This window comes from Ascidiella aspersa, chromosome 2, assembly GCF_963924565.1.
Source record: "Ascidiella aspersa chromosome 2, kaAscAspe10.2, whole genome shotgun sequence".
Classification (NCBI taxonomy): Eukaryota; Metazoa; Chordata; class Ascidiacea; order Phlebobranchia; family Ascidiidae; genus Ascidiella; species Ascidiella aspersa.
Window position 1 is genome coordinate 13,472,432 of NC_139448.1, and position 18,541 is coordinate 13,490,972.

The following is an 18,541-nucleotide window of genomic DNA, read 5'->3' on the forward strand; positions in this document are numbered from 1 at the left end:
TTAAAGTATCTATAAAAAAAATAAAAAGTAAAAGTTTTATTCAAAAAAATTTGAATTTTTTTATAAAATTTCAAACATGGCATAACTTGACTATGTAAAATACGATTTGTGGCGTCATGCTGGACTGAACCGCTTTTTTGACAGTTTTGTTAAGGTTCAGTTTTTTTTAAACATTCGGTTCAGTTCCGGTTCGGCTCCTTAAAATCTCACGAAAAACGGTTCAGGTTCGGTTAATTTTAGGGAAAAAATGACCCCAAACCGTTTTTTAATTTCCGGTTCGGGTTCGGTTCGACTCCCTGCTTTGTAGTATGATTTAGCTCGTTTTAAAGGAATTATTTTAGTACGACTGCATTTTTCGTTGTGTAAATTTTATATGAATGAACTAAAACTTTTTTGACTTTCCACAATATTGGGATCAAATTTTAGTGGTTCATTGCGCATAAGTTCGTACGAAAACAGAAAGTCCCTTAAGATTATGTATCACGACGTCTCTTTATGGCGTAAATTTGTGACGTTTTCTCTGAAGTTTTTTTGCACCATTTTTTAGAGATGTAGCAAAAATTAATTGAGTAAAATTGCTCCTTCGTACGTAAATTATGGACAGAATATTATAGCCGCTTCTTTTGTAGCCTAATCTGTTGGCGGGAGCGTAGACTATACCTTGCCGATTATTGTTTAACGCACTTCAGGTTACCTGATGAGAATGGATATGCTTTACGTTTTTAGTGGCAATGCGTAGGAGTCTACTGTAGAAGCCACTTTGTCATATTGTGTTTACACAGAGAATTTTTGTTTTTAATCGATGTGTCGTAACGGAAAATTTTCAGTAAAAATCTATGGCCTAAATTCTTTGCAACCACATTGTAATGTTTGCGTTACTCCTTGCAGCCAATGTGCAAACGATAAGCGGAAAGTTTTCGGTAAAATTCCGTTACGTAGATTTCTTGCAACCACATTGTAATGTTTGCGAATTTGCAAAAATTCAAATTGCTGACACCAATTTTTATGCGTCAAGGTATTTACATCCGTTTTTTTTGTATATGTTTCAAAACACCGCGGTCTGAACATTAGTCGGTTTCCCCGGTTGTGTGATTTTCAAACTGTTGACATTTAACTGGAGTCAGAGGCTGTTTCGCAATCGCATTTTGACGTAAAATTTGTATGTTTCGCGTCAGAAATAAGTGTGAAAAAGGTTTAGACCACGCCTTGTTATCACGTGATATTTTGTTAAGTATTATAAGAATTAATGACGTAAATCTTTCTTTATCGCAGAAATTTTCTTAACTGATTCTCGTCTATAAATAGCGTGTTCAATCAATATAAAATGGCTTTTATAGCTTCTACTCAGACAGCAAACTCGAGTGCTTTTGTGACTGAACCAGATAGAGGCTACTCACCCGAACCGCAGCCAGCGGACAGAACAGGGTTTGTACGCCGAGAACCAGAGTTCTCGCCAATCAGTTCTGCAAGCTCAGATTCAAGCAGAAATTCTCCTGTCAAGAAGGTACGTAAACCCTTCGTTAATCTTGATAGACTTCAAGCATCTACTTCAGCAGCTGCTAATCATACAGCGAAAATACAATTGAGCAAGCCATCTCGAGGTCCCAGAACTCCACCTTTGATTAGACGAATTTCAGGATCCAGATCGCCCATAAGATCTAGATCACCATCAAGCAGAAGATCACCATCAAGCAGAAGATCACCATCAAGCAGAAGATCACCACCAATAAGAAGATATCCATCGGAAAGAAGAAACAATTACAGAAGAAATAGCTACGAACGTTCTCCGGAATCCGAAGATTCTTACGAACTGTATCTCCCGCCAGCTCCAAGACCTTCGTGGCGAATCCACGTCCCGTTTAGTGCAGGCACATCAAGAAAGCAAAATGCTTCCGATCGGCTACTTGAAAATCAGGAATCTTGCCCTTGTGTCGATTCTTATTTCAAAGCTCGTGCAGTAACTACTCAACAAATCAGACTTCAAAACGGATCTTTTGAGGCCATTATCAAGAGGACGGCCTTTGACCATTTTGCTATTCCTAGCATCAGAGAATTCCGGCATATCAACAATATAGACAATCTTGGAATTGTGGCTGTGCATTCTCTGCAAGCCAACAACGAACCAGGAGACGTGTTCGTGTGGCGATCAAGTCATACTCCAACATCTATTGAAGGCAAGGTCTTAACAGAGACGTTCTTGGCATTAAGAATATTCCTTAGTGTTCCATTACGTCTTGTAACAAGTCTTGTTTCTTCACTACCACTGCCCACTGGACGTGCAACAAGTTAAAGGCAAACCTATATTTCGAAATTTGTAAGCTGCATTAGGCCTAAACGTGTTGGATTACAACTTGCGCGGTGATTGTATCTGTGGCAAGTAGGGCAAGTTTCAAACATCTGCAGATTATTTAACAATTTTGACCGTGCAATACTGTACTATCTGTAAAATGTTGTATTGAGCACATGTTTACAATTTAAACATCGATGCGATTCTAGGAATTGCTTTTTTTGTAACACTTATTAATTTATTATTATCATGATCAGGAATGTTCAAAGTATTTAAATTATAATGGGGTTGCCGAATTAGTGACAGGGTGTCACCGAATCAATGACAGGTTGTGACGACATCGGTGACAGAGTATTAGGAATTTTGTAACTTTGGCATAAAAAAGTCACAGCCCCTGTTGCCACCGGTGGTGCCTGGAAAATTTTAATGGCGTATGTATGTTTTTGTACAGTTGGTAAACTAAAAACATACTCTCATGATGTAGCAGGTCTGGTGGAAGGGAAGAAACCTTGTGTCAATAAATTTTTGTAGCGCTTGAACTTTTAGGTATTTGTAGGCTACAATGTTTTGTCTGTTTTAGGGAATTCTATTCAGCTCATTAGCACTATCAATACTGGCAATGGGTATGCTGCGCCGTGAGACTCAAATTAGACCAGAATTTCTCAAACTGTGCCGTGCGACGTAGTGGTATAACGTTTTATTATTTAGTTAAGTTTATATAGCTTGGTGCGTTGCAAGTCCTACAGACTTTTCGATAGGCTTCACAATTAAAAAAAGACGAGATAAATACATTTTTAGCACTGTGCGAAAGTAGCGCGGATTTCACTTGCATATTTGCGCATGAGTTCACGGAGGAACTACATTTGTTTTTAAGAATAATCGTTATAGGACGTCACGACGTAACTATGTGACGTCATCCCTGAACATTTTCACCCCAAAGAAAAATCCTGGATCCGCTCCTGCCTGGTGGGATCTGACATTTCTTTTTAAAACAAAAGTGGGACCTTGCCTTAAAAAGTTTGAGGAGCATCGGATTAGACCCACAGCGCTTTCAAAGACTCATTAAAAAGCAAATATAGATTCTAACAAAAACAGGGTATTGTTCGACTTTACATAATTTGTACGTATTTTTGCATTGTTTTGGCATGACAATGTTAGAGATGACGTAACAAAGTTAAGTCATAACGCAACATCACAAAGTTATGTCAAACCGTGACGTCACACATTTACACAGCTTGGCGTTGCCTCTCTTCAGATCACAAAACTTCCATACACTGCATTATGCGTGCCTTTTTCTTTCGCAAATTCTCTCGGAAAACATGATGATGAACGATTTAGCTATGATTTGATACATGCCTCAATTGTGACGTTCCAGCTATGAAACCTTTTTTCGTCCAGCTTGAATCTTAAAAATATTTTTTTTACAGTTTAGAATAGGCAAAAAATTACAGTTTGAGGGGGGCATGGCTACGTGCCCCCATTCGTTCCGCCCCTGCCGACAACCTTAAAAAAAGAGTCCCACTATATTGCGCCATCGGTAATAAACCACGGCATTCCGATCATTTCGGCCGTGACGCTTGCGTCTCTTGAGTGTGAGGTTATCAGTCATCGAGTTTTATGTCAACGCGGATTGCACAATGAGCGATGAAATAGATAAGCGCATGTTTGAATATGACAGTTTAATTGGAATCACTCCAGAAGTAAGCAGAGCTTTATATCATCAGCAGCTGGTGAGTTGATAAAAGCACCTGTGTTAAGTCTTTTTCGTGCGGGACGTTAATGCTGTTTATATTTACAGGTTTACAACAAACAACTGTATGAGAGAGAACAGGTAGGCTGCATTTCGACAACCCTTTACCTTTGACTTAAGTAAACCTTATTTTGTTGTTAAAATTTTGAATTAATTTAGTTGGAATCTTTCGTAACCATATTTGTCAGTAAAACCTACTAGAATCTTCACCGTTGTGGGTGTTTCATTGGTTACAGAATGATTTTTTCAGTTGAGCTTTACATTTTAGGAATTGAAAAACGAACTTGAAAATGTACGAAATCAACATGTTGCACTGCAGGTAATTTAACAAATAGTTGTTTTATCTACTACTAGTTCTACCGATAAACCTAAATAAACTTTGTTTGTTATAAATAAGATTTACGGCTCTGTTTACATTTCCAGGGACCGGTATGGTCGCTTATCTTTAACTTTTTTCACTACCGGTAATGTAGTATACATATATTCATTTTTTTGCTTTTTGTTAAACATAGGAAGTTATACATGAAATCAACTTCAAGTACGAACAGCTGTTAGCAATTGTAAATGGAATCAAAGAAGACACGTGTGGAATAACTGAACAAGTAAGGGCGCTGGTTTAGAATACTACCACATTTATTTTAACAGTAACGTAACGAGTTGTCAAAGTTGCAATTGCCAGGAAAGACATGAACATGTATATATTTGGGGTATCCTAACTCAAATATTGTTAGCAACATTACAAAACCATCCCGACGAAAATGTGGTAGGATTCTAGATCAGCGCCCAAGTAAGGAACGTTTTGTTTAACACCCCGCAAATTTTTTACCAATTGTGCCTTAGAGTTTAGACCAGTGATTCCCAAACTGTGTGCCTCGAGAGATTACCAATGTGCCTCGAAACTTTTTACAATTTCGGAAAATGTAGCATTTGTATTACCAATGGCATACACGCAAGAATTTTAGACTTGAATACGCACTACCCATTACAAATTAATCATATACATTAAGTTTTTAGTGTGTTAAAGGCGATTGTAAAATTACTCTATTCCTGTTCTGTTAAAAGTGAAGCATTTGAGATGTGTGCCGCGAGCCAAAAAGATTGGGAACCACTGGTTTAGGCCGATGAACTCCAGTCTTTAAATATGTTTCTCCAGCTCAGCAGAAGGACAACGAAACCTTCGAATGGCGTGTACGTTACGATTAATGGAGTGAACAACGGACACCCGAACAACGTCACCGAAACAGTTTATGAAATTCTACCTGGACAACCTCCACAATTACCACCGAGGTCGCGGTTATAGGCCTACTATAGAAATATTATTTTAATGAGTATAACTTTCTATTAAAAACATGTTTTTTTAGCACCGACTGAACTTGTGTTCTTTGACAGAGTATCCGCTCATCCAAGCAATCAGCGTCGTGGGGGTGACGAAAGTAACTTTCCGAGCCAACACCAGCATCACCCAGCAAGACCCTCTTTGGAAAATCCCACAGGCGACATGCTTCAAGTGCCACAGGGCGACATTTCTACCATCAGCAGTAACAGTGAGTCGAATGTTTCAGGTAATCGCAAACATGTATCTTTTTCGCCTTTTGGCACTAATTTTTAGTTTCAGACTGTCTATAGATATATAAAGGTCACGTTTTTATAAATAACTTTTAGGGAGGTAACGTTTTTGCTGTCGGTCAACTTCAATTTTTCAACGGGCCCCAAAAATTAACAGCGGCAACTCTACGGTTAAAAAACGGGTTCTCAAAGTCCTGTTTAAAACGTTTTAGCTGTAACGACGATTTCAAACAGCTGACTACATTTTTTTCATTTTGGAAACGATTTTGACTTCAAATAATTTTGACAAATTTTAACCTACAACGTTAAAATTTTAACTTTTTCGACAAGTCAAATAATATAGCCCTATAGCACATAAGTAAAAGGATTGAAGTCGAAGATAGTGGAATTTGCCGACTCGTTTCCATCACGACAGAACTGGAGATTTAACAGTAGATTAAGTTCCCTTGTTGTTGACAAAAAAGTTCCTGAGGGAAGCGCATATTATTTTGACGAACCCGTGGCATGACATCGATATTATGTACTGCAAAAAGTTTTAACAAAACTTTGTTTATTTTGTTGTTGTACGAATGTCTCATTATTAAATATACTTTACAGGAAATGAATGTGTCCCACAAAGAAGGTCACAAGTGTTGGAAAGTGATGAAGAAAGTATTCCCTCGCCAGGTGTAGATTCCTTCGGAACTAGCGGTAAGGTCACGATAGGCCTTGTTTAATATAATTTGATACCTATTTAGCCTACACAAAGTAGCAAAATAAAGTTGTTACGCCTCGGAAAGTTCTCAAACTTAAAAAAAAAATTACGGAACGGTCCCTTACAATTTATTTAATTGCCCACGGTCACCTTAAAAATATACATAACTAAACACGAAATAACACATTGTTGTCAATGGGATTTATGAAACGGGTGCACTTTCTTAATTGCTATCAGCTCGGCTATGTTTGGTTCCGTTTTCGACAACGCAACCCGAATATCGTAAACCGGTTTCCATCTTTTGGCTTGATGGAAAGCAACAACTAATTATAGCTTGTGAAGAAGAGCGCAAACACGTTGGATTTGGAATTACGTTAGCGTAATGCCACTTTGCGCGTATGGGTTGAGCCTGAGTTTGGCTTTCTTTCTTTCTTTTGTCCCTCAATTAGGCCTATGTACGGCAGTCATTATTATTGCATTTGGTAAGCTTGGTTTGGAAAAATAAGTTGCCTAAATAACTTTGTAGTACAAAAAATTTTCTTCAGGAGCGTCGTGCTGATTTTTTGTTATGTGCTTCGCGGTCCCAGACCCCAAAAGGACCGCGGACCCTAGTTTGAAAAGCACTGGCTATCTAAACCATGTTGCTATATTTAGATTTCTCATCTAGTGATGGTGCAACAAAACCGCGTGGTCACGGAAGCTGTTCCCAATCATGTGTAACATCCCCGAAAACGATTGTTACAAGCCACCAGCCTGAACAAGAGGAATTCAACCGTAGCCTTTGCGTGGCTCAAGTTCAAACAGGTGATACTTTTATGTAAGGGCGAAGCTCTCGCAGCAGTATAGGCGAGGGAATCGATACTTTATTTTCTGTTAGAATAATGACACTTTTCGTGTTTTAAATTTGGACCAATTTTGAGGGTTGTTTAACTTTGGCATCGGTGTAGCTCTACGGTCACATAAACATAACTATAATGTGTTATAAATCTTAGTGATTAAAAATTAGGCTTGCGCCAAATCGCAAATGTCCAATAACAGGGGGTCCAATATATATTTTATATATAGAGTTAGCTCCACCAGGCAACATATCAATAAATATAAATCGCTCTTCTGGTGTAAACGAAGTATAAACCGACGTTTCGGCAGCAGATACCAGCTGACCTCATCATGGTTAATAATTAAAACGAGGGTGCGTTAGCCATCTTATATACTTAGAAGTAAAAAATTGAAAAAACGTAGATTAAAATTAATAATTCTAGACGTCGCTGAAGTATGCGATAAGCTGTGACGCGCCGGAGTCATCTTTTATGTACATCGACCCTTTTTTTAATAACTTTTTTATTTCAGATCCTTACCGGCGAATCAAGAAAAAATCTCGATATTTTCTTGGGATAAGAAAACCGAGAAAAAAATAACCGCGGGTTATTTGAGAACGGTGAAAAGCAAACATTTTTTCTGGAAAATCAATGTGGTTATTGCAATGCGTTTGTCACTGGCCTCTACACTTGTTTTTTGTGTGTTAATGTGTGATATTATTAAAACTATTACACTTCGATCCGCTCCCCTCTGAGCCTGTTCAGCGCATTTGGTAGAGCGACGGACCCGGTTTGGACGGAGGTCGTGGGTTCGAACCTCACTGTAGGCTAGTGGTTTTTCTAGCCTAGGTACCTCGCTTGCATCGTTAATCGACAAATTCGGTTAGTCAGCGATGGCTTCCGCTGTACTATAATAAGTAAGCAGTTATCGTTCGTCAAGAGATAACAGTTATTAAACGTGTGTCTGTATCTTTCAGTAACGACCGTTTCAATAAATTTGTTTAAATTGCATTACTTTTAATTTAAAAGGAAATGTTGCGCATTGGGCACATATAAAAAAGACTCGCTTCAATTTAAATATACTGTTATTGATTAAATAGGCTGATTTGAAAAAAGTGCATTTTGTGGAGTTTATAAATTCACACGGTACAACATGCCATAATTTAAACGGCGCCTTTCACCTAAATATATTTTCTTATAAAAACACCAGAAATCAAGTAAGTTCGCGCGAAAACAGCATCTACTAAAAAAGTATAAAAAAAATTGGTTGGAGTGGAGGTTATATGGTCTAGTGTTCTGTCCCTTCTCTTGTTCTACGTCGTTATTGTTTAGAAGAACCAAGTTCTGTAAATTTACTGTAAAAAGGTTTACTTTATTCTTTACCTCCAGACATTCAATATGGGTTTTAAAAGCACAAAAATCGTCTCGCCACTTCACGTTTTGAGTAACGGTGATTTTTTACATTTGTAGAGGTGGTTGATATGAGAATCATTTAACTGTATTTTGCCCGATGTATCAACCTCACGACTACAATGTAGATACTGCATTCAAATTGAATTGTTCATTGTCGACTGCTTCTAACATACGAGCACTCCAATTGGTTCCTTGAGTAACAGACAAGACTTTATTCGATACTGATCTTCATAATAATGAATTAATGAATGAATGAATGAATGAAATAAAGAATCTTATAACGCAAGCTTATAAAGGGGGTTTAGAAAGAGATCTGTATAAAGAAGGCAAGACGTACATACGCGATAAAATAGTTATTTGTTTCAATATAATACGCAGGGATCACGTGCCAAAGGGCAGTAAAGCTTTTTCTCTCGACTCTCTTATGCACGGAAATAATATTTTTGTCCCAATATGGCTTCGACAAAAGCCCTTCGAATGACACAGCCACGTGTCACTGGCCAAACCCGAATTGTTGACAATAAGGCGAATTTCAAAACATGCGTTTACATTAAATGGGTGTACGTCAGAAACCGCACAGCCTGACTCAGTGGAAATTTGTGTTAGAAAGCTTACTTTGCAAATCTTGCTAGAAATTTCGGCAATGGATTTTTACCGAAAATCTGTGATAAATAACAATGTGATGACGTGTCGCTACACATTCCCTATACGGCTAGGGTTATTTTTAGATCTTTTTTTAAACAAGTCATTTTCTTTAACCGAAATTGGTAGCATCAAAAAAAATTTGGGGTTAACAGTAAGTCACTACATACACAATCTTTCTGATTGACATTTAATTAGAGAACACCAATTAAGAAACAGTGTTGTAATGACTTGACTTAAATTAAGTCGTTTGACCAAAATGACTTGACTTAAGTCTTTTGGACAAATGACTTGACTTGGACTTTAGTCATTTTGTCAAATATTCTGGGATTAAATTAAGTGTTTTTCATTAAAATTTATCTCAAGCTTTGCGCATTAAACAGTTTATTGCTGTATATTGCGTTTGTGTTATTTTTTTTAGTTAAATTGTTGCTTATGATCGGACGAGTTTACCAATTTTACTATTTTAACAGTTTGCTTGAAATTGACTTGCTTTCATAATGACTTGACTTGGGCAACCAATGACTTGGACTTGACTTGTTATTTTTGCAAAAGACTTGACTTGGACTTTTGTTATTTTTCAAATGGCTTCGCTGGAATTTCAAAATGACTTGTTTACAACACTGCCAAGAAATATTTTACTATGCCTTTTACGGACATTATGGAACAGCTTAGTCAAAGGCTCTTTGTAGGCTAATACAAAATTACTCGCGTGTTAAACCAAAAAGTTGCAAAAACATACGTCTAGAATCAGGATTCTAGAAAGAAATATTTACGTGTTTACTTTAGCTTTTTATTAAAAATTTGCAGAAGAACTAACAAATAGGGCCCCCAGGTGCAACGCATTACGACCCTGTGTAGTACAGTATTTCCCAATAGTTACATTCGTGCCAGATTCTGCAACATAGCATTTTGTTATATGTTTTCTCTTCGTAAGTTTTAAATTGTATAAATTAGGCAATAAATATTGATTTTGACTTGAAAAATGTAAACATTACTGGTTTTATTAAGCTTAACTTGCTTATGATTTACTTCTACTGTACTTTTTGTCCATAGTGAGGAACTAAATTGCCTTATTTTTATGTTTTTACTGATATAATACCTATGGATTCGATGAGGTAAAACTTGCAGCTTTCCAGATGAAAATAATTACAAATTGAAGTGTTTCAAAAGGCAATAGTAAACAAACACAATTTTAATGGCCTTTTTTTAAATACAGGTAATAGAAATAAATTCGAATACTCTATTAAAACGAAGTCAAATGTAAATTCGACAGTTTTAAGATAAGCCGCATGTGAGCTGTAATAGGCCTATATAAACAAAATCACCATAAATCTAAAAAAACACGACTTTGAAAAAAATATGGAGGGTTCGGACAACAGTAATTGAATAAAAATTATATCATTTTTCTTTAGAGAAAACGAAAAATATCGGTGCTGAAGATAACCAAACCATAGTTACAGGTGTTTGGGAACACAAATTACTTTTTTCGCTAGCAACAGCTTTCACCCGACTTTTCAGGGACACGTTTTTAGGCCACACCTTTCGAATAAGACGAACCAGGCTAATGACAAAAGCGATTGAGTTCGGGAATAATTGGTGATCAAAGTTCACATAAGCTATTTAGATAAAAACCTTAAACGCGTACACAAACCTTACGGGCAAACAAATACAAAGCGACGCAATATATAAAGACAATTTTCCCATAACTTAAAACCAAGCACACAGCCTTTAGAACCAACTCCAAAGGCGACATACAACAAGATAACATACACATGTTTCTGTGTTTATACAAAACGTAAAAAAGATCAATTTGGTTGTTAAACAGGGTTTTAACTGAAATTCAATGTTTAGCTGCATAAATGTTAATGTTGTTCGCAATAAAGATCTCAAACATAATTTTAACAAAGGGGTGACTGCGTAGCATAAGTTTACTATAAAAGAAAAATATTACCACCGCGCCGCCCAAAAGTGCACCTGATCTCGAACAAAAACACCAACAAACTGTTGTCATTAATGTTAAATGCCACATATATCACATGAAAAATACAATACTTTTTGCCAAAAGAAGGCTGTATGCTCGTACAAAGATATGCACATAGGCGACAAAATGTAATAGAAAATATGGACAGTCTGAGGTTCGAAATCAGGCCAAAATTTTTGTAATCAATACACCACAAGCGCCCAAAATGACTGAAGTGTCAGACAAAACGCAACATTTTTATTATTTCAAAAGCAAACTGACCTGTATACAACCATTATGTTTCATTTTCGCACACAAAAACGTGGATTTCATCCCGGAAGTGATGCGCTACCTCAGCCACGACAGAACAGTTTCGTGATACAGTGATATTTGTTTCAGTTTATTTCGGTTATAGGTTTGCTGCTTATGGGAAACAACGCAGATAACTCTCGACAATAAAGTTGTTAATTATTTTAAGATAACGAACTTTTGTTCCAATAAACAAAATGGTAGTACACAAGCCTGGATTAAGGGCACTGTAGCCAAAGGCTGTTAATAGAGAAGGGTCTAATTTTGCAAACCAAGCTATAAAAGCACACACACAAGGCACACATTGAATCGACTCAGTCATTCGTTTTTAAGCAAAAACTGTACTTGCACTGGATCTATCACTATCAGCCATTTAACCTTAAAAAAACTGAGGGCCGAATTTTCCACGGCCTAAGGCTATAGCCTTAGTAGTATAATGGTTAATCCGGCAATGGTAGTACAGCAGTGGCCGTTTTCTATCTTCATAACAACCGGTTCATTTACAGTTTGACGGAAGTTGGACAGCAGTCGGTAGGCAAGTTTATGAGCAGAGGCCGAAAATCTTAAATTCTTATCGCTAGATTTCGCGGCCATACGAACTCGTCTAGGAGTAAACGAAGCCTGCTTTGGAAGCGGGCGCGCTAACCTAATGGTTACAAGTCTTCGTCTAGCACCACAGTGCGAAGTGCGTCGCTCGACAATATCTCGAACTTGGCTGTTGCGCCGTCGTTGAAAGGAAACGAAGTGTCGCCGTCGATGCAAAGCGTCGCGTCCCAGCAGCGCGACCTGCGGGAAAAATTATATTGGTATTTTATTCCCTATATTTTAGACAAAAGGTATCGTGAGATTACTTGGGTCAAAACGGTTGGGCTTAAGACTGACCCACGGGGTCAAAATCAGGTCTAACGATATATTGTTAAATTGAGAAGGTTTCAAATACTACGCAATAACGGTAGGAGTTTTTTTACGCTTAAAACGTGAGAATCGGGCCACCGCAGAATCCAAACAAGCGAATGGCGTCGTATTGAAATGGCCAGGGGTCGTGAAACCATTTTTCAACTCAAGTTACCGGTAGAAATAGGTCGCTTCACCATATGTTTGTTTGCTTTTCATTTCTGAATGAGAGGTTGTTTTTTTTGCAGAAAAAAAGTACGACTTGATGTTACAAAAACATGGCTTTAAAACGTTGGGGGGGGGGGGTATTTCTGCTGTTGTACTGCCCTATGCCTTACAACACAACTACACATGTAAAATAAATTAGGTAACGGCAAAATGGTTGAGTTTGCAAAAAACTGCTAATCTTCAAGGTTTCTTAATTTATTTGTATTTGCTACCTTTTCGTACTGGTTTGGGTTATGTTAAGTCCGAACCCTGTGGCACCGTTGATAGAGATAAAAGATGTGCCATGGGGTTGGAAATTAGGCCCTATCCCTCCCTGAACTCGTTTTTTTGGCAAGTTTACCAAGGCAACATTTTTTAACGCTTCGCGCGCGCATTTTATAATTTTGTTTAGTTCTGTTTTGAACACATTTTTTTACATAGGTATCTGTGTCTACTATTGCACCGTTTAGTGCATTATAAATACATATACAGTTTATCAAAGGAATAAAATCTCTGTAAAATTAAATTTTTGCCAACTTAGACAAACCATAAAATGTATATCCCGCTTTCCAAGTATTTTTACTTAATTTATTTTTATGTGACAACAGGGTAGCGGCGGGGCCATTTTCCGTTTGCACTATACTGAAATGTTTTTTGCAATACGGCCATAAAAATATGTGTAAATCTTTTCAAACTTAGTTGCTGGGCCAATGACTGTCACATGTTCGTAAAAATCATCTTATTTTACGCTAAAATATTAAGCACGAACAATGTGCAATTTTCTGTGTGTCAATTCGTCAGGCCTTCTAAATTGAAGTTGAGATAGTTTAGACCAAAATCAACTTATTTTCTCGCGCCTTGCGCGATTCTGAATCAGCGTCAGTTTAGTTGTTGTCTATGACTCATATGAATATCGAATTTATTTTGGGACGTTACTCATTTAATATCCGAGGGGGGCGCAAGGCACAGGACAATATCAAACAGGGGCGCAATACAAAAAATACATTAGAGCAATGGTTTATCGATTGAAAAACGTTTGAGAAAAGCATCCTAATTTGAATAAGAATAACTTTATCTAATTCTATTGGAATATGATAAACTGATGATGCTATTTATTTATAGGCGAAATGCATATTTACATTAAAAGTTTAAGACCTTGCTGACTGATTTTTGTTCGAAGCGATGCGCTTTTCAAGCTATCATTAGAAAAGCATGCTTTAATTTTTTGTATTTTGCAGTACCTTATAAATATCACTTGGTTAAAACCTCATGACATAGTAATGGTTCCGAGAGTTAAACACTTAAAAAGTACTTTAACGCAATAAAATTTAATTCAAGCTTTGCCTTGTCTGACATGTTTTACTTTATGGTAAAAATAATAAACAAAATTGTTTCACAATTACCTAATTATAATTGACTTCGCCCATCCGTACGGCTGGTTGCAAGAATATACTTTGTTCTGCATTGGGTCTCTGACAGAGAAGAGCATTTTCGACTCATCAGGCTCAAACACAAAGGACTGCGCGAACTGCTCTGTCGCTGCAAGTAATAAAAAGATTAAACTCCTATTCCTTTATAAATATATCACCCTTTAATCTACCAAACATCACTGCAAATAAGCATAAATATAAAGTATTGTACACAGGACACTATCCCAAAACCTATTGCCTGGAAATATATGTATGTGCGTACCCAAGGCATTGTTGGGAAATTGGCATGTGTTTCTTTTTATATCGTTTGGAAATAGGATGTACGACATAAAACAAGCTGCTTAGGTGTTAACACTGTTACGACGGGAAAAAGGGTAGTGACTTCTTACCCTGGTTGATCACATTTTCTTCGACGTGAAAGGAAGGTCTACTGGAAGGAGTTTGACTATCGCTTATCTGATGCGCGATGTTTAGCAAACTGTGAACGGATGAGCTGTGTAGTCGGCAAATGTTATATGACCACGCCGTGGATCCCGTCCCAGTGCAAATACACACCCCTGAGCTCTTTTGCTTTTCTGGCAAACGATCATCTGCTTGTATTTTGTACAGTGATGGACTGAAAAACAAAACTGTCTTAATGTGTTGAACAGACCTATTCAGAAGACGTCTCTGTTAGCTTTCAATAGCAAAACTATACAATAAACCTATTTTTTAACAACATTTGATCAAAATTTAATATATTGGTTATTTTATAGATTGGTAGCTTAAAAAGTAACCAATATCTTACACTGAAGCAATTGATTCTCCCATAAATATTTCATTCAATGCAAGAATAGGTAAAACGTTTTTGAAAGGCCGCTTTGTGAGAACTGCATGGCTTGATGTATCTAAAAAATGGTTAATTAATATACAGTATAAATGAGTATAATTTTTCCTCAAAATTAGTAAGATTTGTGAATACATATAAAAGTATGACACACAAATGAGTTTGAGAAATTAAATAGAGCCAAAAAATTTACCATGATCTTGAATATTATCGTTGTCGTCAAGCTCATCGTCACTAAGACAAGGTGATGGTGTGTTCTGGTAGTTTCCCAACATCCTCTGTCGCAAAATGGTGCCATTCTCCACGGGTTCAGAATTGGTTTCGCAACCGGTCAAAGTAATACGAATACGTTGTCTAAACAACCACCTTAAAAAAAATCTTTGCATAACCATTTAAAGAAACAACAAACAAGTGCTGGAAAGTGTTTCAGCAACAAGGCAAAACCAAGTTAAGCAAAATCCTGTCATACTGCATTTCTAAGTGATATAAAGCAGGACCACGGCATGTAATTTAGAAAGATATTAAATATTTACAAAAAACAAATGGTAATTGAAAAGGTTTGCACACTAAATAAATGAAATGCAGCTATTCAATCGAGTGCCTAAAACAATATATGTCAAGCGAGTAAAACAACAAGAAACAATGCAACAGTGTATAACTTCATGTAAAGTTGTATATATATTTAGCGCTAAATTGTAGAATTTTTTTTTTATTTTTTTTTATTGATTTGCAGCTTACTTAAACTTTCCTTGAATCAGTTTGTCGATTGCCTCGTTGAGGTTTGAGGTGTATTTTGCTGGCAAACACAGATGCCCTTCAGATCTAATATTTAAAAATTATACTTTGGTAAGCAGATTTACAAAGGGTTTGTTTTAGCACTTGGAAATCAATAAAATATCAAAACAAAATGCCAATTACCAAAACAGAATTCAACCTAAATAACAAAACAGAGTGCTAAAGAAGAATAAAACTCTGTGACGCAACCATTTCAACCTGTCTGGAGATGTGTTTATGCCAATTAAAGGCTTTTTTCTATCAGATATTTTTGTTGCAGTGGAAAGAAAAGTTCCATCACCACCAGCAGTAAAAACTGCATCTGCCCATGCAACCGATTCCTGAAACGAATTATAATGAACATCCATTGAAACGAATTATAATGAACATCCATTAAAAGTAAATATTAACAACAAAGTAAACGAGAGAAATTAAAGTGTTTTATTTTACTTTTTTTATAAATTTTTTGTCTTTATTGTGTTTTGAGATTTTAGAACAACAGAAAGTACAAAAAAAAAACTTATTTTCCACAAAATGATGGTAATGGTGTGTTATTGCAAGTATAACCCCTTACTGAGAAGTGGCAAAATTAAAAAAATAAATGTTATCAATAACATGTGGATTTCCTAACTTTCATATCTGAGTTCAATTCAGTATAGATTATTTTAAGAATAAAGTTCCTCAAATTGTAATTGTTAATGCTATGTTTTTCTAAAAGCTAGCACAAAGGTATGGAGTACATTAACCTTTGTATATATATGAAAAACATCACACCTAATTGATAATATATAGCTTCTGCAGAATTTATAATCATAACAAAGCTAAGTACTTTAGTATCCGATGTTTTTCCCCTTGTACAGATCCGGAAATCAATTCCCCTGTCAGACAAGGTTTGTTTGATGTATTCCATACTCTTTAAATGGTTTTGATGTTTAGCCAGTAGTGCATCGTAATTTGAACCACGCATTCTCAACTGCAACAAACTTTGGCAATTTAATAAACAAAAACAAATGTAATATATTATCACAAAACACAAAAATTTGGTCAATATATCACTATTACTGATTTTACAAAGGATAATTGTTTCACACAAATAAGTAAACAATACTGGATGAAATAATGGCAAAAATATAAATACAAATATGATGAACCTACAGAAATCGGGAAAATCGATTTGCATTAGTCTATGCAAATTGCATTTAATTTAAACATTAACATGCAATAAGGCAATTAAGCTGATCAGGAGAGAGGTAAAAAATAGTTCTACTGTTTTTTTAGATATTTTTTGCGAACTTCAAAAATATACACATTAAAAAAATAATTAATTTGTATTTTTCCTTGGATAAATACTGTCACAAAAGTAGGTAAAATACGAACCACTTCCTTAAATTGATTTTCAGTGTACCCATCATATCTTTGCTTTTCAAACTCATATCTTGTCATTTTTCCAATTACAGCGACTTTCTTCAGATCTATTATTGGCTCGACTGCTGAGCCTGAAGCCATTTGTTGATAGTGATCAGATTTTTTGCAAAAGGTTGATGAGTTTGCACTTATTTGATAAGATTCGTGAGATATCCCTTAAGATAAAAATGGCTAATTCAAACAATGTTTATTATATATTTTAAGGTTCTTACTACAGGTTATTTTTTGAAACTTATTAAATCAACTAATAAAATTAGAATGGAATATGAAACTAACCAACTAAATATTGTGTAGTTGTTCTTACATTAAAGTATGTAAATCAAGAAATAAATGGTGAAATACTATAAATAAATTCTATCGCTTCCTCCAAATTGCCCCAAATTTATCTCTAAGGGATATTTGCTTTGCAAAATTGTGAATAAAACATTCTAACATTTTTGAGAACTTTCTGACGCTTTTCTTACACAATATAGCTAAAATGATACTTAAAATAAGTTAAAAAATTAGAAGGCTGTCTGTGGTGCATTACTAGTTGTACCTTTAATGAATTTAGCAAAAATAAATTATACTGATTAAACTATATATAAGATTAAGTGACAGCTGATCTATATATTGCTAGTTTAAAGATATGAAAATATAACAAGTTTTTTTTAACTTTTTCCAGAAAAATTGTTGTATCATTTGTAGCAATGTAAAACAATTGTATCTTGTATCACACTACAACTTAAAAAAGGAAAAAACAATGGATCTTTTACATGCACACAGTGTCAACCACATTTAGACATTTTATTAACTTAAAACTCTAGTATTCTTAAGGAGCTCATTAATAAAGAATTTGATGCACAACTTATATATCTACCAACCTAACGTAATATTGAAAACAAGTACATTCTTATACTGTGCATAGGACTACTGCATTCAAGGGCCCTCCTTTAATAACGCCACAGTATATTTAAAACAACCTACGTTTTTCGATATTTTTTCTTAATTTCGTTTCCTGTTGACTTCGCGGAAGCAGTTGAAAGCATGAAAATGACCGTTTAAACCTTAACACAGTACACTGTCCCGCTGTGCGCCACAGCATTATTATGCATTTCTTATGTAAATTTGTTGCCATCATTGGAAAATATTTGTATTAGCACGTATCGTGAATCATTTTTTGCAGCAACTGCAAAACCAGAATATCAAAAACAAAACAGGGACTATTCTTGAAAATTACAAGACCGCTGCAGTTCATTTTTTGGAAAGTTTTGAGTTCTTTTACATGACCTTTAAAATTACAGGGTCGACAACACTTTAACTATACTATTATATTTCAGCTACATGAAAGGGTCCCTGCTCTTGTCCCAGGGTTAGTTTTGCTAAGGAGGAGTTCAGGACGATGTGCGACGGTTGGGTAGCCAATGCCTCAGACGAGAGCATCTTTGAGAGTTTTAGTTTATTTTGTAAAAATTGGGGGGCTATTCTGAAAGAACTTGGCCTGGGTTGGGATGGCTTTTCTTGGGTGCGTTAAGGTTGGTGTATGCCAGAGGTTCTTAAAGTATAG

The 18,541-nt window shown here is 35.9% G+C and overlaps 2 protein-coding genes across 2 annotated transcripts; one reads left to right on the top strand and one right to left on the bottom strand.

Annotated features, from left to right (window-relative positions):
* Nucleotides 1–3,821: 3,821 nt before the first annotated feature.
* On the top strand, nucleotides 3,822–7,712 carry LOC146163810 (uncharacterized). The gene is made up of 9 exons (XM_083380594.1): nucleotides 3,822–4,017; nucleotides 4,086–4,118; nucleotides 4,306–4,356; nucleotides 4,550–4,639; nucleotides 5,191–5,324; nucleotides 5,427–5,599; nucleotides 6,201–6,293; nucleotides 6,952–7,101; nucleotides 7,645–7,712. Exons 1-9 carry the CDS (start codon nucleotides 3,925–3,927, stop codon nucleotides 7,710–7,712), a joined length of 885 nt encoding a protein of 294 aa, XP_083236720.1. The 5' UTR covers nucleotides 3,822–3,924.
* A 3,023-nt stretch (nucleotides 7,713–10,735) lies between these two features.
* LOC146163811 (NAD kinase 2, mitochondrial-like) lies at nucleotides 10,736–18,158 on the bottom strand. The gene is made up of 10 exons (XM_083381595.1): nucleotides 17,962–18,158; nucleotides 16,948–17,150; nucleotides 16,400–16,543; nucleotides 15,790–15,911; nucleotides 15,535–15,618; nucleotides 14,990–15,162; nucleotides 14,758–14,857; nucleotides 14,360–14,586; nucleotides 13,944–14,079; nucleotides 10,736–12,225 (listed from the first exon to the last, which is right to left on the bottom strand). The coding sequence occupies exons 1-10, from the start codon at nucleotides 18,113–18,115 to the stop codon at nucleotides 12,093–12,095; spliced, it is 1,476 nt and encodes a 491-aa protein (XP_083237721.1). The 5' UTR covers nucleotides 18,116–18,158; the 3' UTR covers nucleotides 10,736–12,092.
* Nucleotides 18,159–18,541: the final 383 nt, after the last annotated feature.

Excerpts from the sequence above, each read along its gene's own strand:
- LOC146163811 (XM_083381595.1), bottom strand. The coding sequence starts at position 18,115 with ATGATGGCAACAAATTTACATAAGAAATGCATAATAATGCTGTGGCGC. Across the intron at positions 15,619-15,789 it reads ATAAACACATCTCCAGACAG|ATCTGAAGGGCATCTGTGTT; the intron begins GTTGAAATGGTT and ends TTTAAATATTAG. Across the intron at positions 12,226-13,943 it reads GCGAAGTCAATTATAATTAG|GTCGCGCTGCTGGGACGCGA; the intron begins GTAATTGTGAAA and ends TTTTTCCCGCAG.
- LOC146163810 (XM_083380594.1), top strand. The coding sequence starts at position 3,925 with ATGAGCGATGAAATAGATAAGCGCATGTTTGAATATGACAGTTTAATT. Across the intron at positions 4,640-5,190 it reads CGTGTGGAATAACTGAACAA|CTCAGCAGAAGGACAACGAA; the intron begins GTAAGGGCGCTG and ends ATGTTTCTCCAG. Across the intron at positions 5,325-5,426 it reads CCTCCACAATTACCACCGAG|AGTATCCGCTCATCCAAGCA; the intron begins GTCGCGGTTATA and ends GTTCTTTGACAG.